The sequence below is a fragment of the Cladophialophora bantiana genome (assembly GCF_000835475.1).
Source record: "Cladophialophora bantiana CBS 173.52 unplaced genomic scaffold supercont1.14, whole genome shotgun sequence".
In the NCBI taxonomy this organism is placed as follows: domain Eukaryota; kingdom Fungi; phylum Ascomycota; class Eurotiomycetes; order Chaetothyriales; family Herpotrichiellaceae; genus Cladophialophora; species Cladophialophora bantiana.
The window spans coordinates 1,005,068-1,028,947 of NW_015971588.1; the positions used below are offsets into that span (position 1 = coordinate 1,005,068).

At 50.1% G+C, this 23,880-nt stretch overlaps 8 protein-coding genes across 8 annotated transcripts; 5 read left to right on the plus strand and 3 right to left on the minus strand.

Annotated features, from left to right (window-relative positions):
* Positions 1-275: 275 nt before the first annotated feature.
* Z519_09162 (uncharacterized protein) lies at positions 276-1,660 on the plus strand (the record flags this gene model as incomplete). The annotated part of the gene is made up of 2 exons (XM_016766886.1): positions 276-1,277; positions 1,331-1,660. The coding sequence occupies 2 exons, from the start codon at positions 276-278 to the stop codon at positions 1,658-1,660; spliced, it is 1,332 nt and encodes a 443-aa protein (XP_016617184.1).
* Positions 1,661-3,636: 1,976 nt separating this feature from the next.
* Positions 3,637-4,023, minus strand: Z519_09163 (uncharacterized protein; the record flags this gene model as incomplete). The annotated part of the gene is made up of 1 exon (XM_016766887.1): positions 3,637-4,023. One exon carries the CDS (start codon positions 4,021-4,023, stop codon positions 3,637-3,639), a length of 387 nt encoding a protein of 128 aa, XP_016617185.1.
* A 1,841-nt stretch (positions 4,024-5,864) lies between these two features.
* Positions 5,865-6,665, plus strand: Z519_09164 (uncharacterized protein; the record flags this gene model as incomplete). The annotated part of the gene is made up of 1 exon (XM_016766888.1): positions 5,865-6,665. One exon carries the CDS (start codon positions 5,865-5,867, stop codon positions 6,663-6,665), a length of 801 nt encoding a protein of 266 aa, XP_016617186.1.
* Positions 6,666-11,707: 5,042 nt separating this feature from the next.
* Z519_09165 (uncharacterized protein) lies at positions 11,708-12,793 on the plus strand (the record flags this gene model as incomplete). The annotated part of the gene is made up of 1 exon (XM_016766889.1): positions 11,708-12,793. One exon carries the CDS (start codon positions 11,708-11,710, stop codon positions 12,791-12,793), a length of 1,086 nt encoding a protein of 361 aa, XP_016617187.1.
* Positions 12,794-15,784: 2,991 nt separating this feature from the next.
* On the plus strand, positions 15,785-16,635 carry Z519_09166 (uncharacterized protein; the record flags this gene model as incomplete). The annotated part of the gene is made up of 3 exons (XM_016766890.1): positions 15,785-15,811; positions 15,859-15,966; positions 16,021-16,635. 3 exons carry the CDS (start codon positions 15,785-15,787, stop codon positions 16,633-16,635), a joined length of 750 nt encoding a protein of 249 aa, XP_016617188.1.
* A 1,468-nt stretch (positions 16,636-18,103) lies between these two features.
* Positions 18,104-18,667, minus strand: Z519_09167 (uncharacterized protein; the record flags this gene model as incomplete). The annotated part of the gene is made up of 1 exon (XM_016766891.1): positions 18,104-18,667. One exon carries the CDS (start codon positions 18,665-18,667, stop codon positions 18,104-18,106), a length of 564 nt encoding a protein of 187 aa, XP_016617189.1.
* A 257-nt stretch (positions 18,668-18,924) lies between these two features.
* Positions 18,925-19,803, minus strand: Z519_09168 (uncharacterized protein; the record flags this gene model as incomplete). The annotated part of the gene is made up of 1 exon (XM_016766892.1): positions 18,925-19,803. One exon carries the CDS (start codon positions 19,801-19,803, stop codon positions 18,925-18,927), a length of 879 nt encoding a protein of 292 aa, XP_016617190.1.
* Positions 19,804-20,296: 493 nt separating this feature from the next.
* On the plus strand, positions 20,297-22,363 carry Z519_09169 (uncharacterized protein; the record flags this gene model as incomplete). Its single annotated transcript, XM_016766893.1, has 1 exon — positions 20,297-22,363. One exon carries the CDS (start codon positions 20,297-20,299, stop codon positions 22,361-22,363), a length of 2,067 nt encoding a protein of 688 aa, XP_016617191.1.
* Between the last annotated feature and the right edge of the window lie 1,517 nt (positions 22,364-23,880).

A 23,880-nucleotide genomic window follows, 5' to 3' on the forward strand; every position in this document is an offset into this window, starting at 1 on the left:
GGGGATGGGGGAAGCCGCTCGGCGCCCCGTCCAGATAGAGACACAGAGTTTGATTCGTGCTAGAAACAAAGATTCTGAGATGGGCAAGACCTACCTGACAAAATCACCTATTTTATGCCGTGGTCTCGACTTGAAGTAGGGACGACATGAGCCACAAGTTTCTGATAGAAAAGCTTGGGCCAGACCTCTAAGCAGATCGTGCACATAAGGGGTGTAAATTGCATTCTTCGAACTGCTAAAGCAAGCCGGCAATCAGAACTAATCTCTAGCACTGTATGGCTACAAAAGATACGCTACGAAGTGATGCTACTTCTGCTAACGACAACCATGCCACGGTTCTTATTATTGGCGCAGGAGTAGTAGGATGCCTCACCGCAATCAAACTGGCCCAAGCTGGGATTGACGTTCAGATCGTGGAAAGGCTGCTGGAAACGAGTGAGGCGCCTCGGGCTTGCGGATATTTCGGTGCCGTCCAGCGGTTTTTGGACGAGCTTGGGTTGTACAAATTGATCCGGGATCAAGGCTTCATGACCCGCGGCTTGTGTTGGCGAGGATTGCCAAAGGACAACGACAGTAAGGATGGGAAACGCTTTGGCGACGTCGTTGCGGTCCAGCCTCTCTGTGCCGCAGATGATACTTCATTCCCAGTCGGGTCCGGGCTGTTGAACCTCACTCAGGGTCAGCTTAACAAGCTTTTCCTTCAACAGGCACTCCAGACGGGTCGAGTCCGTGTCAACTTCGGGGAAGAATTCATCTCAATCTTGGAGAATAGCGAGGAGAAAGGTGTCACCGTCCTCGCCCGGGACGTCGATACGCGTGTGGAAAGACAATACCGTGGAAAATATTGTATCGGAGCAGATGGGTCTCACTCGAACTTGCGCAAAGCCCTCGGTCTCCCGTTCCCAGGTCATCAATGGCCAGAGAGACTGTTGGCAACCAATGTGAGAGTGCCCAACCTTGAGGACCCTGTGTGGCATACGTACTACTACATGGCCGAGAAGTATTGGGGAGTGGCCACGCCACTTGAGGAGCCCGTGCTTGGGAAGAAGACTCTCTGGAGATATGCGATCGCTATTCCGCCGGAAGAGACAAAGGCCGATGATGAACTGCTCTCCGACGAGTATATCCTTGGGATTTATGAAAGCCGTTTGCCAGGCCCACGGCCACTGCAAGCTCAAATTGAAGCACGAGTCCTGTACCGAATACACCAACGTCTGGCGCCAACCTTGAGGAAGGGAAACTGCCTACTTGCCGGTGATGCCGCCCATGTATGCAATGTGAGCCAGGGTCCGTTCTCAGGGTGATACGTTCAATACTGACTTACTTACAGCCCATTGGTGCCCTCGGTCTAAACAGTGGAATGCTGGATGCTGATGCATTGGCCGAAGCCCTCATGATGGTGCTGAGGGAAGGTCGGTCCGATAAAGTGCTGGATGTCTATTCGGATGAGAGACGAAAGGTGTTTCAGTTCTTTGTCGATCCCACATCCTCGCAGAACAAAATGCGAGTTCACAGCCATCCTCCCGAGAAAGCTGCGCAAGATGACTGGTATTTTCGAATCCTGGCAAACAACCCCACCAACGAACAGATGCAGGACCTGATGAAGCCGTACTTCGAAACATGGAGGACTAACATGCGGAAGGCTGTGGGGGAATTGTAACGCGAAGGTTGATTAACCCATGGATTCGCTTTATCGAACTGCACCTTGCGTCGTTGACTAGATGGAAACTTGCATCCCTCAACTTCCCAGCAAAACAATCCTAATTGATATCTGAACGTCTAGGTAATCGCAAGTAGACACTTACGAAAAACAACTTGATGTATGGTGTGTAGTCCTGTCAGACTCAGAACTATCATCTTAATTACGTAGAGTGAACAGCATCGATCTGTCCATGATGTGCCTGTCGATCAGTCCTTTCACTCAGTTGCTTCTGTTTATATAGACATTTGGCCTGTGACTGGTAGATCTACCTGAAACTTTTCCTGTCGCTGCCATCCTTGCAAACGCTGTTCTGTTACAGGCGACGCTGTCGATCAAACAACTGTTGACACTGCCCTGATATCCGATATGCGATATCTGCTACGGTGGCCTTGGCTGCGCCACCTCAACACTCGTCTAGAATGTGTAAGTATAATTGGAGTTCCGCTACGGACATGAGCTTCGGAAAAGATGAGTTGATTTCCTTTCCGTCGTAGCACTGTGGCTACGAAGGTCTACTGCCTCTCCCACGAGATTAGGGACGTCTCTTTAGAAATCTTGGAAAACGTTGTCCAAGATCCAAGACTGGAGCAGGGGCGGCAACCCACCCCGTAGTTCGCTGCCCACTATGGAGAAAGGATGATAGAATCAAGTTTGAATAAAATAAACAATCCAGCTTGTACAAGGAGCACCATATGAAAGGAGTTAGGTAGCCGAGTAACGGCAATGCTAGAGGGGTCCACTTTCGGTCTCACTTCGTATTTAATACATTTTGCGCAGGAAGAAGATTTGCGCTGCTGGCCTGCCTTGAGCACTGTACCAACTTAGAGCTCGTATTCTGAATTGATGTGGATGTAAGCTTACGCCAGGATACTTCCTATAGCACCTATGGCTGGTATGCTTCCTTGCTTGGACGAAGCTCATCAGAAGGAGTGTGATTGCTTACCTTCCCCCAAGCCTCTTCAAACCTCCCAGGCTTCTACGAGGAAGCGCCATGTAAATATTGTAACAAGGCAAGGTGGTTGTGCAGTGCTGGGGTGGTGGTGAACTGGCAGGGCAGAGGTCTGTCAGGTCACATGTCAAACCTAATTAGATCGCTGGGAGCAGGACAGTTTACAGTGCTGGCCGTGTGCCATTCTTTACAGACAAAGAGGGTACGACGAATTCTACGGCTTTTGGCGCCGTCTACCTAATTCCTGAGTGTTTTATCTGTTCTGTGCTGTTCCTCGATGCTGCCGCTGTGCTAGGTGTTCGTAGCCCTAGCCGTTGTCTCTCAGGGGCGGTGTTGGTGGTGTTGTCTTGTCAGTATCAACCAGAAACGCGTTCTCGATTCCCGATCTGCTGGACAGGTCTCTGTGCGTTGTTGCACGTGGACGCCAAACCCTGAAGTGCTCTGTTACAATATATTACTCACTAATTTCCACATGCTGAGCCGCTGAGGGTAGGGATTTTGTTCCTCTGTACAACGCATTCCAACAATCTCAACTGAATGATTGCCTTTCTAGAACAAATCATATACAATCTAGATATACTCCAAGTTCTGTAACAGCGTGGTGATACACAACTCTCCTAGATACAAAATACCTGAAATCGACTTTGCTCTCCCACAAGAAATGAAAGGCACTATAGCGGATTGGGCTGACGACCTGTCAGAAGACCGAATCGGAGGACTACTCGAAGAAACTAAAGCAGCTATCTACGAGTATGGGGATGTTGGTCGTGCTGAAGGCGAATACTGTCAAATATTCAAGCTCACTTCGATAAAGATACGAATTTGGAGCCAGGAAATCCACTAATTGACCGTGTGAGGCATGGATGAGAGCTAACACCAACCAGCGGTGCACCAGCACTCGAAGCATGTCTATAACTTGTCAAAACAATACTTTAGCTACGACCAACATGACGCCGGCATCCGTAAGCTATACAAGTAGTTCGGTCTAACTATCCGAGGCCAATTCCCCGGTCATCATCATCTGCACCCCGAGCAACATAGACCATACAACCGAGACGCCGCTGTCGGCGAGGACGATGACAATGACAATATGTCCGATATGGATCCGGATCTGTACGACGACAGCGATGACGAATTCCGGGATCTGGGTAATAACCGTGACCAGCATTACGACGGACATCATGACAACCGTACTGAGCACCACTGTTGCTGCGGCGGGAATCATGGCAGAGGGGATAGAGGTCATAATGGCAATGGGAATGAAGGCTACCATGACCACAATGATTGGAATGGTGATAGGGATGGCGGGTGGTATACTTACCATGATGGAGCAGATCATGGTAATGAAGGACGTGGGCATAAGGGTCAACATCATGGCCAGGGCCAGCTGTAGGACGATTACTAGTATCAGATGCCGTCTCGTTGGAAATAGCGTCAATCCTTTCCTGAGAGTACACCCTCTCCAGCAGGACATGATTGAACCGAGACCAATGATTCCCACCCTTGCCCGCTATTCTAGACCTTTGCGACAACCGCGGCATCAGTCTACGCTTGGTCGCTCATTTTCACAATTTGAGCATTGTCCAACGATTGGGTCGCGCCGTTCCTCTTCTTATATTTGGTCGTGTAGGCGATCTCGCGCCTCGCGCTTGACAAAGATATAATCGATCTCTTCCAATACATGGTTTAGTTATCTGACCCCTCCATTCGGCATATTGAATACTATGACATACCGTACCATTTCCGACTGCCCCGCGGAGGGTTTCATCTCTTCGAAAGAGCAAGTATTCGTCCTGATATTATTCAGACATTCTTAGACATCAGTGAGATGTCGCAAGCCATCCAAATTTACCTTGCCGATAATCGTCAGTCGAGGGCATTGACAGACATCCTTGACAGCCGCAGCGACCTCATGTATCGGCTGCTATGTTTGCCAGACACGATGCAAGGTGCGCTTTCGCTAGAGGAAAATTCAGCATCGGCCGCACAGAATCAAGGGATGTATCACATGCTTTACCTCTGTACCAGATTAGCGGCACAACTGTATAGTCTCCATGTCATCTTTCCGATTCCAACAACGGCTTCCATAAGACAGTCACTGATTCCCAATCTCCTAGAGAGGGTCGCCTGGTTCGACAACCTCAGGACGGTAGAGGGTTCTCAGCAGCTTCTCTTATGGGTGTGCATGGTTACCGCTGTGGCTGTAGACGATGACGATCTGGGCACCCGGGGTCGGTTTGTATCCCGGTGCCGCCAATTGATTTCAGGTCTAGGCATTACTACCTATGACGATTTGAAGGATCTGCTTCATCTCTTTGGCTGGATTGATTCGGCATGCGACAGGGGCAGCTTCAATATTTGGAATATGACTAATATCCTTACCTACTAAATGAACCCAGCGGTGTCTTTTCCCGACGGCCTCCTATGTTAGCGTGCACCACGAAGTATACAAGGAATGACGCTGGTTGGCTCCCTCGAGATACTTCCTATTTGGGAAGTATCATTACGCCCAGCTCGACGCTAGCGTCAAGCCTCCCAGCCCCACAGCTTTTTAGTATGTACTCCGTCCCGGTCGATTCACGTCCGTGTTGTAGCGCTGAGACCCTTCTTCGAGAAGTATCATAAGCAAAGAATACAGAAACTCATCTGAGCGTGTCTGCCTCTGATCAATCATAATTCAGTGCCTCAAAAAGAGTGTGTAACTACCAGCGACACGGATAGAAATGTATGTAGGCTTGTTCGACAGGCTGCCGGATCTGCTAATCGTGCAGTCAACCTGGGCGGCGTCCACTCTTTGATACTTCCTAGTTAGGATGTTCAAGTCTGCACCCAAATTAAGTGGTCGAATCCCTCCCTCTCCATGTTGTGCACCCGCGGTCCGTCGTAGCAGTCACTCTGGGTGAAGTATATGCACCGGGTGTAAAGCCGTGAGTCCATCTATCGGCAGATGATTGACAAGAAAGTCAGCAACCATTGCCACCGGTAGAGCTTGTCATGATCTCAAAAACCGACGAGACCCTGGCATTATTATCAACCCTTGGGTGACAAAGACAAGAAGAATAGGGCTTCAGGCGCCAAAAGGGAAGCATAAGCCTCATTAAGTTATTACAAGAAGAAGTCCAATAAACTTTTGGTGGAAATCTAACCGAGTCTACGTCGACAATCAGTACTTCCGGGACCAGACAGGAGTAGACTCCACTGTCGAAGGGAGACATGGTGTCAGACTGTCGGCTTGAAATGCAGTTGCCTCCTCTTTCAGAGTTCTTCTTCATTGAAATCGACACCTACAATGGCAAAATCCACCCAAACTCACCCAAAATGGAGGCTCTGCGCCAACACGTCGCGGATCGGAGGAAGCAAAAACGCCAATACAACAAGTTCTTGCATTCCGATGCGTCGGTGCGCCAGATCACATCGGGATGGAAGAAGGCACCGCGTGCCAGCAGTGAGGGTGACAGTGAAGGAACCTCCCCAACGTCTACCCCTGAGCCACAAAATGTGAGCTCTCTATCGTCAGCACCATCGAATCACTCCACAACGCATCTTGAACATCTTCTCGGCGTGTACCTCGAGACGGTGGTGCCAATCGCCCTTTCTTTTTCCCCTCGATGGACCTGGTGCGCGGATGCTACACGGATCCGTTCCTGTCCAATGCTGTTGTATGCGGCCGCTGGGTACGCGGCGGCCGGAGACAAAGGTCCAACTACCGGAGAAACCTTTACATGGCTGTATCTACAGACAAAATCGCTACCATATCTCCGGCAAGAACTGGAGGGTCCTGTGTGGACAGATGATTGCGCGCAGACAGTGATGTTGTTCATGCGACTGGCTCTGCTACTCGAAGAGTTCGAGATCGCGTCTATCCATCTGAAGGCCCTCCAGCAGATTCTCCATGCAAGAGGTGCAAAGACAGTAGATATGAAAACCGAACTCGCTTTTCTCTCTTTCGACAGACAGCAGGCTCTACTCGATCAACTTCCGCACCGGAGCAGCAACGGCACGTCGGAGGTTTAGTCGGATCCATGGAGTCACCAATATTGGTGATGAGTGACACGGTGGCTACGTGAAAACTGTGTCGTGTTGAGGTAGCAGGCGTATTCTAGTCACTGGCATAGCTATTCACCGCTCTTCATCCTCCCCTAGGATGGGTAGATGGTCGATAGTCGAGGCGTTGGTACCTAGACGTCGTGACGAAGCCCAGGCAGGAAGAGGCTCCTAGACCAAGCCGTCCGTGTAGTACTGACCAATGCAGCACTCGTTACACTTGGAGTTGATCCCTCAAACTGTTCGACCTCCCTCCCCCCTCTCCCCTCTCGGATACTGCCTCCCCGCTCATACTGGATAAGTGCTTGACTGACCATTACATTATCTAGTACAATCACCTCATACTGGTGGCCCTATGCCATGCCCAAGCCCTAGCCCACTAGCCCAACACAAATGTTCAAGCTGCCCTTAATCTGGGGCATTGCAGCTAATACTAAGGAATGTGTACGGAGTACTCTGTACGTACAGCTGTAAGCTTGTGTTGTCGCTTCATTCGCTTCTGATTTGCTCTTGCCGTCTCATTTCCCAAAGCGATGGAAGGGCGATTTGCCCAACTGACATGAGGACAAAATCTATAGAAGGCTGGAGATGCATTAGATCGGGTCGTCTCGAATTTTCCTTTCACGTCAAGAGAACACGGGGATTTGATAGTACTTCAGTGCATCTTCAAATCACACAACACAGGATATTTAGCTCTTGTGCAGTAAATAGTAGGGTCTGAGTCTCTGATTGAAGGGGTGATGATCGGCTATGACGCGGTGAACAAAATTGCTTGCGGAAGAGCTGGGAACTGTTGAGCAGTGTGCAGGACTCATTGCAAAACATAGATTGACGGTCCTCGAGGTGGATGTAACCTAGGGCAGATGAGTTAAGACATGGCCACACCAGAGTCTAGATCCTATCACGGGCCAGAATATGATATGCCTTCTCAAGTCCCTCTGAGTGTAGGGTGAATACCACACGAGGCGATTTTCGTGTGGCCACCATTCTTCTAGTTTTTGAAAGGAGTTTTGAGCAGGGATTCTCCACTTGGCGACGTCGAAAGATTGTTCCTATGAGCCGACTGTCGGTATTCGAGTGTCCAGCTTATCAGACTGTGAATAATTCTAATAGTGGGGCAGGACGTCTTTCAACTTGCGGACATCATCCTCACTTAACGTAATTTCCTGCCTTGCACCATGCACTGGCTGCATGTAGTTCGAGCAGTCCTTGCATCCCATTTAGCATCGACCTCACTTTTCCGTAACCTCTCTAGTCCGGCTTCTAATCCACTCGCTTTGACACACATGATGTCAGCAAGTATCTCTGGCTGAGTGAAGAGAGAGCTTCCATATTGTAGTTGTCGCCGTGACCCACTACATCAAAAAGCCTTTAGTTTGGCTGATTGAATACTCGGTAATTAGCAGAAATGTTTTGATTGGCCGTGTAGTCTGCGTTTCTGGAGTGTAGTCCAAATTCTTCCCGAGAGACAACCACGTGGGATGTACATGGTCCTCCACTCCACTTCTGACAGTCAATGAAGTGGCATAGAACACTCATCTCAAATCCGCCTAAACAGACCAGACGCCTGGCTGCATCACCATTTCCGGTCTCCCTGTGAGGTCGTATTTGACCTCTCTGACCATGCAACTTCCAGAGACCATTTCCATTGATTTGTGGTTACATTGCAGCAAGTCAGCCGGGCAGAAATATTCTAATAATTATCTCGGTATTCTGAGAACACAACAACAACTTCTATCCAATGTCAAGAGGGAAACGCTCTGGGAACGATGATACATACTCTTGACCGCAGCCACTGAAAATCGACGATGACGTTGCGGCTCGAAACGCCAAGAAGACAATCATCCAATCATATCAGCGTCCTACCCATCCCAAGAAGGAAAGCGGAGCGTGCCAAGAGCCCTGGTTAGTCACTGCATAGGCGGCGAGGGCGGTACGGTAACAAAACGGACACGCCGACCTCGCATACTTCGCTTGACTGGGCTTTTCCAAGGCCAACACCAAAAGTTATCACCCTAGTGAGAGGAAGGTTTCTACTCGTAGTTCCAGATTCCAGATTCCTCCACCCGAATGAGCTGCAATTAGTCTGAACATGGAGCCTATCGGAGTTCCAAGCATATTTGGCAGGCGCGCACCCGCATCCAGCTATCGGATCGACCGTAGTGAGTCTGGGTCTCGGTCATGAGTCACTCAACACAACAGATGACTCATCTATTTTAAAACCCATAATCCAATTAATCCCATGCCCGAGTTGGGTTTACCTACCCCAGCTCAACTTTCTTCACCCCTTCATCATTAATAAGGAACTCAAAACACGACATTACGTATAGTCTGTGTGGGGGAGGCTACCCAGAGTATATGGAGATAATTAAATGGACATCGTAGACGTTAGGGTCACTCTCAAACTACAGGGACGGTACTGTTGTTGAGGATAGCAGCGGAGATCTATCTCCCACCATTGATGGCATGCATCTTCGAATGCCATTGGACCCAACGAAGAAACTGTCCTTGAATCAAGGTTAGTCACCCGAGCCACATGGACCCTGCTTTAAGGAGGATACAACAATGGAAATGAAAATCAATGCAGTAGCTGGGTCGGGAAGGCTACTCCAAGATTGGAATGCGTGCAAAAGCTACGTTGACCTTGGCCTGATAATGATAGAACAACCAAGAAACAAATAAATGCAAGAGCCGGAGCAAGAGGTCAAGCCCAGATTGGAATGCCTGGATACGCTTGTATTTGCCCTACTTTTTAGGCTTTTAGAACCGCCCTGTGTAAGGGTCGTTCCCGGACAAGGTTTGTATTGGAGGGTGCGCCTCCTGGACGCCACGCCTCAAATGAAAACCGTGGAAATTCGCCTAGCACGCATCTTCGCTAATCTCTTTGTCAGAATTATCGAGCTGGGTGCATTTAAATTGAAGAAATGCCGCCACCGGGATCTCTACACTTACAACGGACTCAACTTATCAAGTCCCGCAAGAACAACAAGCTGTCTTGACCGGCCTCCGTCTTATATCAACCACTATGGGCCACTTCGTCCCATGCCACTTACCGAAAGGCACGTCGTCTTCTTCTAGAATTGGTTCGGAAGGGTCCGACATTGCGCCCTTACCGGGAATATCAGATCCACGACTTAATGCTGTATATTAAGAATCGCTGCCTCCATTATAGCTAGATGTTCACTCGAACCTAAGTTTCAACCCTATCTAGATGCATTCCTGACGGGCGAAATTTAAAATTCTTCCGGGACCGAGAAGTCTCTCAAGATCCAGAGTGCAGCTTGATTCCTAGCTACGACTCTACCGACTCTGACACTCCCACTCTTGACATAAATTCAAACAACCGGATAGGGAACCGTCGGAACGAAACCCCCGAGACGCAAACTAAGAGTGCAGTATGCATCTGTCCAATCGCCCCTTGCCAGTATTTAATTCTAGTTTTTTGAGGCAGAGATGGAGAGAGCGGAATCGAACATCTCAGCGCATGTTTCGAAAGAAAAAGCTAAACTATGCCAAGGGTATTGGGCAACAGGTCGAGACTTTGGACGAGAAATAGTAAGATCTGCTTATTTCATATAACAACCAAACTAAGAAAAACGTGGCACCCCTTCCATGAGTAGCCAAATTGACAGGAATAATAGCAAATAATTCTCTGCCAGACTCGTCAAAACCACTCGAGTCTCTCTGGAGCGAAAATTCGGTTGTCAGGAGGGATGTTTAGGGGTGAAGATGTTTGAAGGTATAGGAACCTGGGAACTATTTCCGGCATTCGGGACTCGGAATTTCGTGCGAAGCCACAGTTTCTAAGTTTGGGATGGGGAATTTTGATTCACCACGGGGACAAGAACAACGGTGAAAAGCATACTATTGAGGGAACTTGAGTATCAGGTAAAACTATGAATCCAACGTTACGTCTGGTAGTCGTGGCGCTGAAGACACCAGCACAGGAATCATTCACATTGTGAATACTACGTCTTTGGTTGACGCTCAGGATGGCCGCTGCACCACGCAACGACCTTACTGTTAGGCACGGCATATGATAACCAATGTGTAAATAATGAGCATTGCAAATACAAGCCCACACTAGCTACTCGACGCCTAGACTTGTCGCCTAGAAGCCTCAGTCCTCCATCTGAAATCTTGCTGGGTAGAATTCGTTCACGCCTAGTCTAAACCTAGTGGGTAGATAGCCTCAAGGACGCAACAGAAGACTCAACTAATGCCAGGCGTCTGGTGCTAGCACTTGACAATTTGAAACCAGAGGGCAGAAGTCCTAACAACTCAGTCTGCTAATTGGCCAATCGCCACCACCAATGCGGCAGATTTCCGTCGTCTTCCTTCCTCCTACGCATTCCTATTTAGGACGAGTGTCATGGTGGCCTATTTCCACGACTTAAACTAAGGCTCGAGCTCGAAAAACCTAGATCGGAAATTTATCCTCTCACTGTCATTCCTGCCATCTTATATATTAGAGGAGCCAGAACATATTGAAGAACCAACATTTGGTCAAAAGACCGAATGGACCACTCTAAGCAGGTTGCTTTTCTTGTCGTTGGGAATTCTTGGGAGAACAGGAGGAAGGAGAAATCCACTCTCTCTTTCATCAATCGCCATGTTGCTAAGGCGACGCACGCCCGCAGGCGAGAGCTAAAAGCCTCTAAACGACCGCAGGAACACCTTCTCAGTCCCAAGGTAGAGCGCTCACGAGACAATCAACTCTCAGATGTTGGAGAATCACGACACAAGAAGAGAACGACCATCGCCATACGTGAATTGATTCATCAGTCGAGCGGGGATGATTATCAGACGAAGAAAGGAGATGGGTCGCACACGTTTGCTTGCTCACAGAGTCCGTCACTATCTCCTCAGTGCAATCTCAATCGAGTCCTTGACCCCTTTTTTATGTTGCCCGGCTCATTAAGTGCTCGGGATCGATCGCTAGTCCATTTGTGTAGGTCCAAAATCCCAGATCAGGCTCCTGCTAACTTCGACAAGATTTCAGGGAAATGCCAATGCCCATATTTGGCACGCGACCCGACGGCATATATTGTCCCCTGCGACAATTGGGGACGCGAGGAGTGCAGACCTACGAGGTCGCCCTCGCCTCAATTTTAACCATCGCCAGCAATTACTATCAGCAGAAAACCGGTACCATCGACATGGGGGTTTCAACACGACAAAACCATACTCACCGACTGCTGAGCCATGTTATACAAGATCCGAATCAAGATATCGATGCTGTGCTCGCCGCCATAATTTTCACTCAACTAGTCGAGTTCGCTTTGGGGAGAACTCGATCAGTCGAGAACAGTATGAAATGCCTAGGTGCTATCTTGGCTCAGCGTGGTGGCATGAGTAACATCCCCAAGTTACAGCCGAAGCTGGTGGACCCTTTCTATGTTTCAGTCCAGTACATGTTTGCCGAGTATAAATTCTCCTCTGAGATTGAGCAGCAAGTGACTCGAACGAATTTCTTGTCTTCTTTACACTCGGTTCTCGCAAACTTTGGCCATATCTGTACTACAACTCCTCCACCTGGGTCCGACAACTCGGATCTGCCCGAATTCTTCGTGGATTCCAAATTAACCTGTCGATATTATCAGTCATTGACTACGGCGAGAAAGAAACTATGGGAGATCCTGAACAAATTCACAAACGCTGTTACTGTGTCTGACCACTCAGTACCATACGTCGTGCAGTCAGGGACATTTCTTGTATTGCTGCACCTCTCGCATACACTGGTGCCACTCGAATCCAGTATTTCAAAATTCGAATCTTTTGTATCAAGGTTGGAAGAAGTATGCGAAGGGAGCTTCTCCACCTCTCCAGAGGCACAAATGTGTGTTTTGAGATCAACTACCCTCGGCTCGATAATCAGCCACGTCCGGCAGGAGTTTTCGCCTCCAGAATCAAGACTTGAACAAGAGGCAAGAGTCAACCAGATCATCATTGATGGACTGAAGGTTTTTGGCGGTGCGGATAACAGAAAGCGAACACTGCTCCTGCACCATTTACATGCTCGCCTTTTCACTGGTAATTCAGATGGTGGAGATATATGGCTGAACAAATCTAAGCAATGGAGTTTGGCTCGCGAATGAGCCACAAAGAACGCTGGTACATAGGAGTCCACGCCAGTTGGTAGACCAGTTCACGAACTGAACTGGCTGGCAGGGTTTTACGCATACTTAAGAAACAGGCCCCCGTTAACATGGTCATATCTTACCCAAAATCAGTGGAAATGTCACCCTCTATCAACCGAGTCGAATATGTGCATATCGTGTTACTAATTTAAAGCCAACCCAATCCATTAGTTACGCTCGATTCCAAACTTGATGATACGGGAACATCGGCACCCGAACTTGTTGCACGTGGCTGGTGAATTAGGCGGTGCCGCGTGCAATAACAACAGGTGGTGCCCCTCACCTCAGAGCATGACCCATTCTCCCCGCCCAGGTGAACTAATCTGAATCAACAGTTGCAAACCTAGCGATTTCCTTGAGTGGAAATTTCGTACTCGTATCTCCCTATCTCAACCTCAGCGTGATTCAAAAGGGCAGCTGGGGACAATATGCAGATTAATAATGACAATGAAATCACCCTTTGTGGTGCTGTTAACTACAAACGCTTATCTAAGCAATAGAGACCGCTGCTCCTGTCGCAATGGCCAAATTTACAAGAATCTAGTACTTCAATTGGTTCTACATGCACCTAAATATTAACGAGCCATTGCGCGCCAATGAAGAGCCACATTCATGCAGAACGTCGCTGTCTGGTGATATGGGACAGAGTAACGGTGTAGCAGATTACACTACCCAACTGGGATTAAGTAAGATGACGAGCTCTGCAATGCCTGGGAATGGCATCTACGGCATCACATTGACTCCAACAGCCTCAGGGTCTGAAGCCAAACCCTCGATCGTAAACTCCGAGGACTCGCAGCTAAGCGCGAGTTGCTTTAATCTTTCGGTCTCATACCAAATGCCGGCTGCTCGTTTCCGGTGGTGATGGACATGAGGCTCACAGAGTATCATTAGAGCTTTCGGCAGCAAGAATGCCAACGCAAGCCAGAGACTTGTATCTGTCGTCTGGACCAAGGGCAATGGAGCCCTTGCGAAGGGGGAGAAGGCTGCATATCCCTTATCAACAAACAAGTCGCTAAACGCGCTCATGAACAACGCCGGAGGACCAAGAAACTGTAAGATCAAGGAAGCAGCTCTCCGAGTGTGAAAATAAAGGAAGTCTCCTCTGGGCCGGGCTGTGGATGATACCTTATAGGTAATCAATCTAGGAGCAGGAACTCTCCTCTAAGACAAGTCCTTCAGATGGCAATAGGGGCGACAGTGAAACTTCAGCGACACGACAGTCCCGCAGACATCAACACCCTGGTCAGGCCCGGTGGAGAGAGAAACCAAACCTCGAGACGGTTGAAATCTAGACTGGTCAAATCCGGAGTCAATAAGGGAATCCCCGGAGCTCGAATGGCGAAAAGATAAGAATATGGAAAGCGCACAAGCACGGAACGGAATGAGAAGACATGGAAGCATGGAGAGCCCAGTGAGCGGATCTACAACGCCCAACAGCTCTTTGGCGATGTCCCCAGTCTCGAGATCGCAGAGGACACCATCACCAAGCACATCATGTGCATCCAATCGTTCTTAGACTCATTTTTCTGAGTTCCATTTAAGCCGAGTGAGTATGAAAGGTCGCTTGTACATTTCTGTGAATTCCACACGCTCAACAGCGGGAGACTGGGCTTGCTAACCAGACTACACCATTATTCTCATACGTTCTCGTTACATCGTTAGGACTAACCACAGACTATCCGTTCTACCGCTCTAAATGTGGATCAGCCGGGTCACACAGGAATACCCTTCCGTGGCCAGATGGATCCTTGCGAGCTCCGAAGACTACATCACATCGATTGGAACGCTCCCTGACCAGGAGTCCCTGCTAGCCAAGAGAAAATTTGATGTATACCAGGCTTTGCGAAAGACAATCAACAACGCCGGTACCTGGTTCAGACTCGGAGCTTGCCCTTGCCGGCATGATGATCGCGGCCACCAGCGACGATTGAGGCCTTGACATTGTTTGGATATCTCTCAGAGGACAGTCAGGAGGTGGTCGTGGTACCATCTCTGAGGTGAGCAAACGGGCGAGCCGCACCCACGAAAGGGGAAAGCCATGACCCAAGAATCTACACTATAATACTACTATATTTACTTATTTAAAAATTACAGAAATCACATAACAAGTGAAATGGTTGTGATACTGCCTTGGAAACACTAAGGGTTGTGCAGTGGCCAGTCACATGTCTGGACAGAGGGCTTTACTTCATTCTGGCTGTGGGTGGCCCAGTTTTCTAGGCATTTAACTGAGGGTCCTTGCTGGCATTCCACTCGTTTACAGATTGAACATAGCATTCTATTGTCCTTAAGCGTCTCTACCGTCTCTTCCTGCCGTTGAATGTTGTCGCCGCCACCTCTATTGTGGTGGTGGTGTTGTTGTTCTGTCCTACCATCAGCCAGAAAGCCGTTCTCAAGGTACCAACCTGCAGAAAAGGCCTCTGTGCATTGTTGCACGTGCATACCGAACCATGAAGTGCTCCGTTATAATATATCGATAGCTTTAGAAGTTTTCTAGAGACAACTTCATAACCTATATTACGATACGATCATCTAGCCTCTAGGCCATATAAAGCTATCACTCTAGAAAGGCTATCCCTACAAATATATGCAGGATTAAGGTGACAGCTTAACAGCTCCTGACTTTCAAGTTTGACGAGAGCCATCTTTATCTTGGCTAAAGGCTACTGTGTGGTGGATATGTCTACGCAACGAAGACAGTCAACCTTCGAGATGGAGGGCGCAAACCCTATCGTGTACGGAAGATCTCAGGAGAGGCTTTCTGGTCTGTCCTTGATAATAGGCAATCCCGATAAAAGCTCAGGTGATGTTCAATGTGATATTTTTTCGGAGTTGGCGGGCGTGCCAAGGCCGCTTGGCCGATCCGTGTCCAAAGCTCTGACTGATTGAATCTCGAATGTTATCCAAGCCTGCGCCAGCTACAGTCTCTACCCAACGACTCTCAACATGGCGCGATTAAGGCTCCTGCGAGCTGTAAGTGGCTTTCGCAGACCTACACGACGATACTAACCTTTACATAGTCGAAACAGGCCGCAGTATTCGCTCTGGGAGCAACCGCCGCAACTCAAGTCCGTTCATTTCCTTCACCATTCCGCACAGTTTATGCAGAAGCTCCCTCAAAAGATGAGGTGCGAAAATAGATCCCCTCCAGCCTTAGAGTTGCTTTTCTGACGCCTCTATAGCTCCCTGACAAGAAACCCATATACTCCGACTATCCAGTCGCACCAACCACTCCGGAGCCCTCCCCTACTTCGCCGGTCTCCAAGCCAAACACACACTCACCTACACCCACCGACCGACTCACAGAGCAGGTGAAGAAAGCGCGCTTGTTTCTGTATGACCGATCTCTTTCCGCCGAAACATCCTTCAACAAATTCCTGTCATGGGCATTCCGCAAGGAAACAGACTTCAGCAACACCATTGCTTCCTTGGCCCCAGCTCCCGAGACCGGAGAGCAACTCCTGCCCGGAGCTATCTACGTGTTAGTGGCGACACTTACAGGCTCCATAGTAACTCGAAACCGCGGAATATTCTTGCGAACGACTTTCCCGCTTGCGGTGGGCATTGCGGCGGGTTGGTATCTCATTCCAGTGACGATGCGGAATACCTCGGACCTGATCTGGGAGTACGAAAAAAAGGTGCCCGTAATCAGTGAAACTCATTCCCAAATCAGTGGATTTGTAAAAGAAGCGTGGAAGCAGACGAGGCAGCACACGAAATTTGCGACGGACTGGGCGGATGAGAAGGCGGCAGAGGCGAGGAAAACCGTTGAGGATTTGGTTTCGAAGGGCAAATAGACGACGGAGTCTCGGGGAGGCGGTGAGGACTGCGAAAAGAAGATACAATATTTGCCCTCGTGGCAAGCAAGTGTGTTCATGAGGCTTTGGTGGCCGACTAACTTGCCCACATGTACAGAATACAATGGCGTTTGTCCCTTTTATGTCCTGAAGCCTTCCATTGCCGACTGATTGCGACTGCTCGCGTGATCATTCAACATCCAGCTGACCATACCAATACTGTATCCGTGTTAGTACTCGCAGCATGGGGAGGGTCCTCCGTACGTCGTCCGCACGGCTTTTGTTGCAAGCGAAAAGAAGAGACCGATAAAACTCCACTCCAATTCTCTACCCCTCCAGCACCACCAGCTTTCTGTCAAGGAGTGAAAACTCCCGATGAGCTTCCGCCAATCATCGCCCCGGATTCATATGTGTAGCTTGAATTTGGATTCGTCGCGAGGCTAACTAATATAAAGTCAAGTTTTTGCAAGAGTACTAGGTGCGGAGGTCCGTGGGGTGAATAGCCAGGAAAGGAAGGATCTATTGATAATGTCGACGACATACTGCGTTCTATGAGAATCCTAGTCTGAGGGGTGGGGAGTGAGGGCTGAGGCGTGAGCTCAAGCTGGGGACAGGAACAGATCCCAAAACTGGAAGATCATGTGGGTGACATTGAACCATACAAGCTTGCTTGAGGTGCGGAGGACACTCCCAGTTCGACAGGCAGGACAGGAGTCTTTGCCGAAGAAGCGTTGCAAAGACCAGGGCAAGAAAAACATTGAAAGTCTGTGATCTCATGCAAAAATGTCCGCGCAGAACATCCTCGACATTCGTCCTCCTCCCCAAGACCTTGCATGATGGGATAGATATTGACCAGGCCACGGCCAGAATCTCGCGTCGTGTATAGGGAGGACTCACACGGGCGTCTAGAGCTCACTCCATGGTCCGGACAAAATACAATGGGTCTGGTCAAGAGAGATAACGATCCGTTGTGTTGGATCTCGAGCTCCTCAAACTTCCCCCCCAGCAACCTTGATCTCCCTTTCATGACAATTTTTCAGACGCCGGTGACACCAACTGACTGATCTGCGGTCAGCAACTCGTTCCTCTTCCGTAGGTCTCTCACTGAGACCTCTGTCCAAGCCCAACGGCCCAACTCCATCGTCCATTCATCTTGAGCATACACCATATTCATGGCGCTAATAAAGCCAGCCCTTCCTTGTGAACATCGTCTAATAAAGAAATGCTCTTGAAAATGGTATGGCTGCTCGCTCTTTGGTGCTTCTTGCTCTCGTTTCGAGCGAGGTTCTCAGTTCTCAATGGCATATCGGAAGCGCGGAGTGATGGCATAGGGGTGACTGCCTCCCAATACCTTTTCGCGACAACCTGGGTTGACAATGTCCCACTGATCCGCTGGCATTTGTATCGGATTGTCCGCCCCCCAAAAATCTGCTGTAAAACTCCACAAAATCGTCTTGCAACCCAGCGGTCAAGTCGTGAACAAACTATCCTCCTCCCTCAGATACTCGCCAACATCACCCTGCCGGAAGGCCACGATACTGGTGGGCTCCAGTTTCCTCGCCTCAGCCGTGCTCCTCGCAGTAACTCCGAAGCCCAAGGGGGTATCGTCCATCGCAAGGATCACAACGCCTGAATGTTCAGGACAATCTTCACTCCACCGACCCACGTGCGCTTTTACTACATTCCCGCCATATAGAAACGGCATTTCGCCATTTGGCTTGACCCATAGCTTGTAACGAGCATGCGGAGCAATCACATCCAGCGCGGTGATGTGGAGACGGAATTTTCCTGTCTTTGTGAATTTTCCAATGCAGGTGCCAAGGGAGAGGAGGTTGTCACGGGCAACGGAAGTGGCTAGGTTCGCGATCGAGAGACGGACATAGTAGACGCGCGATTCGTGCAAGCGGAAGACGTAGCGGTCGTCTTTTTCGGGGGAGTCGCTTGGTGCGATGAGTTGGGTCAGGGAGCGGCCGGTGTAGTTGGCCAGTTTTGTAAAGAGAGTTTGAGTCTCAACATCGGTGAGGGGTCTCATATTGAGCTCTACCCTTGAAAGAAACCGCCAGCTTACAGAGAGTGTGCTAGGAGGTCTGCAGAGTACCGTGTTGTGGGAAGAAGAGGATTTGTACATCGAGCCCGAAATGATTTTTGCGGAGCGGCAGAACCTCGGGGCAACTTTTTTCCCCGACCAGCTGGACTTGGCAGCTCAAGCAGATGAGACCGGAAACCGTCCCTAGCCTTCTAGCCTAGCCCACTCTCATGCGAGGTTGGCCAGGTTGGGCTTATCCTCACTCAATTCATTCCCGTCTCCTTTGATCTTCTTCTCAGTTCATCCGATTTTGAAAACTCGAGTGGCTTTCTGGCTTTGACCATCAAGAGCCGAACATCTTCGCTGTGACGCCATAACTCAACACCAGCCATCGCGTTGACGAAATACGCCTCCATGCCGAACAACTTGATGATGAGGTAAGGGATGTAGGCTAAGAGGAAGAAGAAGCGCATCATTGGAGCGACGTTTTTGGAAAGATCCTGGACTTCCACATCTTGGAAGCCAACATTTTCAAGCTTTTTCTGAATAGTACCCAAGGGAAATTGGTCAAAAGCAGGCATGTGTGCGTAAGCATTGATTCGACGCATAGCACTTCGTCCGACTGGATTGTTATCCATGTCGTGTTCATATTCGACATGTGTGACAACTCCACCGGGTTTCAGAACGCGGTAGAACTCTCTCATAGCCTGGTCGGGATCACCAGCGTGGACCAAGGTCTCCATAGTATAGGCACCATCGAATGTATCGTTGTCAAAGTCCAGCTTCTCGTAGTTGCCGCTTGATACCTCAATCTGGCCTCCTAAATGCTTGTGCATGACGTTTTTTCGGGCCCAATGCACATGCATATCAAGGAGGTCAATGGCTTTTATTCTCAGACCATTTTTTGCCATGAATATCGCAACGTCTCCGTTACCTGTTCCGGCATCTAGCGCCAACGAGTTGTCTTTCAGGCCAAGTGTGAGGTAGAGGCGCTCTTCCATCCGCCGCAAGGCAGCTCCGATAGGGAAGGGCCATAGTGTTCCCTCTTTGTAGTATCCAAAGTGCCTCGTTCCCCCTAGAATAAGCCTGTAGCCACTTCGAGACTCCAATGAATGATAATAGTCGGACACGGTAGAAGGCATTGCTGTCGTGGGAAGAGTGGAGCGCAAAGCTGAGCAGTTTCGCCGTGGTGCTAGGCAAGGGACGGTATTGTTGCCTATAAGTAATTGAGGGCGACACAACAGAAGTAAATTGTTCCACTCTCTTGATGCGTCTTGGTTAGAGACATAAGTTTCTGCATCTGCATCTGACTAATGGAGAAACGGCGGGAGAGGGACATGGCAGGTTTCCCTTTTGGGCAGGCTGTTTTGCTTGCGCCGCATAGAGCCTCCTGCTTCGCTATTTGCTTCCCCGCTGCAGTTGCCTGGTATGTTCGCACTGCCGACGCCAAGGCTCCAGGGCTTCTCGACCCCCAAGCTCCCAAACGGGTGACTTAGGCGAGTCGGGGGCCCCTAGGCACCCCCCTAAGCTGGTATTGGGGTTGCAGTTCTTTTTCCTCTGCTTGGCGGAAATTTTGATCCTCCGCGGCCTTCGCACTTAGCGCTCGGTGTATCAGGCTCCTCGTCGAACATAGCCATGCCTCACGGCCGTCCAACAAAACGGAGGCGACTCTCTCCGCTCATCGATGACTGCAAAGTCTCAGAAACCATCAAGGCTTCCGACCTCTTCGTCCGCGCCGCAGATTGGGATCTTGAGCAAGAATATGAGAAAAAGTCGAGGCAGAAAAAGAACAAAGAATCCACGAGACTCCCGATCAAGACCCCCCAAGGCAAGACCCAAAGGGTAGAAGAGAAGGCACCGACTGAGAATGAAGACGACTCCGATAGTTTCATGGGATCTGGAACTGATGACGAGGACGACGAGAAGGACGAGACGCCTCCCACCGAGACAGAACCTGCCGTTCCGCAAGTCCCTCTCAAGCAACAAATTGTCGCCGCGAAGGAAGAGATTGCCCGGATCGTGAGTCTCCTAAATGAGGACCCCGAAGAACACGCCGGGTCGTTCAAAAAGCTGGCACAAGTCTCTGGGTCAACTTCGGCAATCGTGGTTCAGAAACTGGTCCTTGCTGCACAAGCAGCGGTGTATAAGGACGTGATTCCGGGCTACCGGATCCGCTCTTACAAGGATGACGAATTGGGAAACAAGATTTCCAAGGACGTGCGACAAACGAGACAGTATGAGCACGCTCTCGTCACTGGGTATCAAGCATACCTGAAACAACTGAGCGGTCTCGCAAAAGGTCGAAAAGGTGATGCAGATACACTGTCCTTGCGAAGTGTTGCGATCAATTGCGCGTGCACACTCCTCCTCTCTGTACCGCATTTCAATTTCCGGACGGAGCTGTTGAATATTCTCGTCCACGAGGTCTCGAGTCGAGAACCCTCACCTGGTTTCCTCAAATGCGTGGAGACTCTTGAGCAGTTTTTCTCGCGTGATGAAGACGGAGCCCCGTCACTTGAAGCCGTCAGCCTGCTCACTAAGATGATGAAAGCTAAAGACTACCGAGTCAGGGAAGAAGTGCTGAATACGTTCTTCCATTTACGTCTTTTGTCTGAACTGGCACCACCTGGCTCAACCGGCAAACCGGACAGACCAGAACAGACGGGGAAGGTGCATGGACGCAAGGTCAAGCAGCAGGCCTCTCAGCACCTGTCCAAACGCGAACGAAAACTGCTCAAGCAGCGGCGTGAAGTCGAGAAAGACATGGCCGAAGCCTCAGCGCTGGTGAACCACGAAGAGCGAGAGAAAATGCAGTCGGAAACGTTGAAATTGGTATTTGTCACGTATTTTCGCGTTCTGAAGGCCAGGATCCCAGAGCTTATGGGTGCTGTGCTGGAAGGGTTGGCAAAGTACGCGCATCTGATCAATCAGGATTTTTTTGGAGATGTGTTAGAGGCGCTAAAGGAGATTGTGGGCGTAGCTGATGAGGCGGTCAGGGGCGAGCTGGATGTGGAGGGCGGAGTTGAAGAAGAGAGCAAGGCGACAAACCTGGACGCCGAGACAATCCGCAACAGGAAACGCGAAAGCCTTCTTGCGACGCAGACTGCATTCACGCTGCTCTCGGGCCAGGATGTTTCCAAAGCCGCCTCAAGCTTGCATCTCGACCTGAGCTTTTTCACAGGGCATATCTACCGTTCATTATACCCGCTCTCACTGGACGCGGACATTGAACTGGGGCCGAAATCGCTACATCTCGCCGATCCACACTCGTCGAAGGCTCCGTCGTCGAACGCAGCGAACAACAGAATCAACATCTCCACACCCATCCTCCTGCTCACGCGCGTCTTGACATCTATCCTGCTAAGTCCCTCGTCTCCACCGCCCACACAGACAGTCCTGTCGTTCTTCAAACGCCTCCTGACCGTCTCGCTGCAATTGCCTGAGAAATCCACCCTGGCAGTGTTCAATCTGATGGCCAAGATCGCAGATAAACACGGCCGTAAGATCGAGGCGTTGTGGTACAGCGACGAAAGAAAAGGAGACGGCGTGTACCGGGGCGACAGCGAGAGTGTGGAAGGCACCAATGTGTTGGGGACCGGTAGCGGCGTTTGGGAGCTAGAGTTGTTGAAGAGGCACTACTGTCCCAAGACCAGAGAATCAGCGCAGACCGTGGAAGGAATCATCAGAGATATGCACAGATAATGAGAAAGGGCAATTTCCTGTGGCCGGTTAAATGTGTCTCGTATCTCTCGAGCACATGCTGTATGACTCGATGCACGTAGCCGTAGAATTTCACATGTTACCGCCCAAGCGAGGCTGTTCGTCCTCCACCGGATGGTGCAAATCCGTCTATTGAGGCCTATATAAATGTCATCCACACCCGTCTAACCTCTAGTTCCCTTACAGAAAACCCTCTTCTTCTCATACCACTCTCTCCGTCCGTGAAGGCGATGTTGCAGAAACGCTCACGCAGCAAGAAGCCCGGGCAGATCCAATAGCTGCTGACTGGCATGAAGAGCAAGCAGTTGAAGTCGTCACATACACACATTGCCCGAAACCTGTTCTTCTCTTCGAAAGGGTGACTGAGGAGATTCCCAGTGCGCTCAACGGCTTTCTTCTGGCGACAACCGCCGCCACTCGTGGCTTGTGGCTTGTGGCTTGGCGCTGATGGCTGATGGCGGATGGCGATGCGACCCTTGGCGGAAGAAGGCGAGGAGGGGCTAATCATGATAGCACTCGAACATCCCAACAAATCCTGGAACATTGCACATGTCAGCCAGCTGCACCCTTGTGAGTCGGATGTCATGCATTGACGGCACAAACCTTGCGGGCACCAGACAAAGGCCCCGGTCCTCCAAGCTAATGCTGCTGCATGCCGTTCATTCCACCATTCCCCTGTCCGACTCGGCATGGAGAGGCTCGCCTGTTGCGGCAGCTCACGCCCATGCGCTCCCCGGAAAACTGGGGGGGCGTGGTATGACAGTTGGAATTATATGACGCTGGGTTTCGGTCTCCCAGCCGGTCCTTGTGTTCTTGACATGCTGTTCTTGGAAGGAGGGCTACCGTGGATGACACGTCCTCGGTTCGCCCTGAACACAACATCCATCCCTTTCCTCCCACAAAGCTGCGTCCGTGCACACAATCTGGGTCCGAAAGCATTGGCGGATTTTGTGCTGAGCGTCAATCGGGTATAACCGCTCTTATACTTGAAAGCTGACGTCTCCTGACTTTGGAGAGCTTTGGCCGACTCTGTTTCTCGGATCTCAGGCCCGTATCTTCTCTTCTCTGTCGTGGCCGTTACGGTTTGGGTTTCATTGCTGCCGATTAACAGTTCCTGTTTTTGATAGCTCCGCAGCTGCAAGGCAGTTCTCATTCCCGTCATCCACGAGGTACGTTGCGATTGCAGGCTTCCCATCTTCGTTAAGTATGAATATCTCTTCCGTGGCTTGGTCCGCACCCATGGGAATCGGGTAGGCTGGGTTGGTGCCAGAGCCTTCATCACTAGGACAAATACTTCTCATGGATGTATGTTATCAGTGACTAGCTGATGGATTTCTGTCTGCAATTCCAAACAAGGGGTAGAGCTTCGACCAGCCTGTGCCCTGCAAATGAACAAGTACTCCTCGGAGCAAAGAGAAGGAGCATCCATGAGAGTCATGCCGGTCGGAGCTGTCTCAGGGCAAGTGGCCTGAATGTTCTTCAAGCGCGGCCTCGCAACA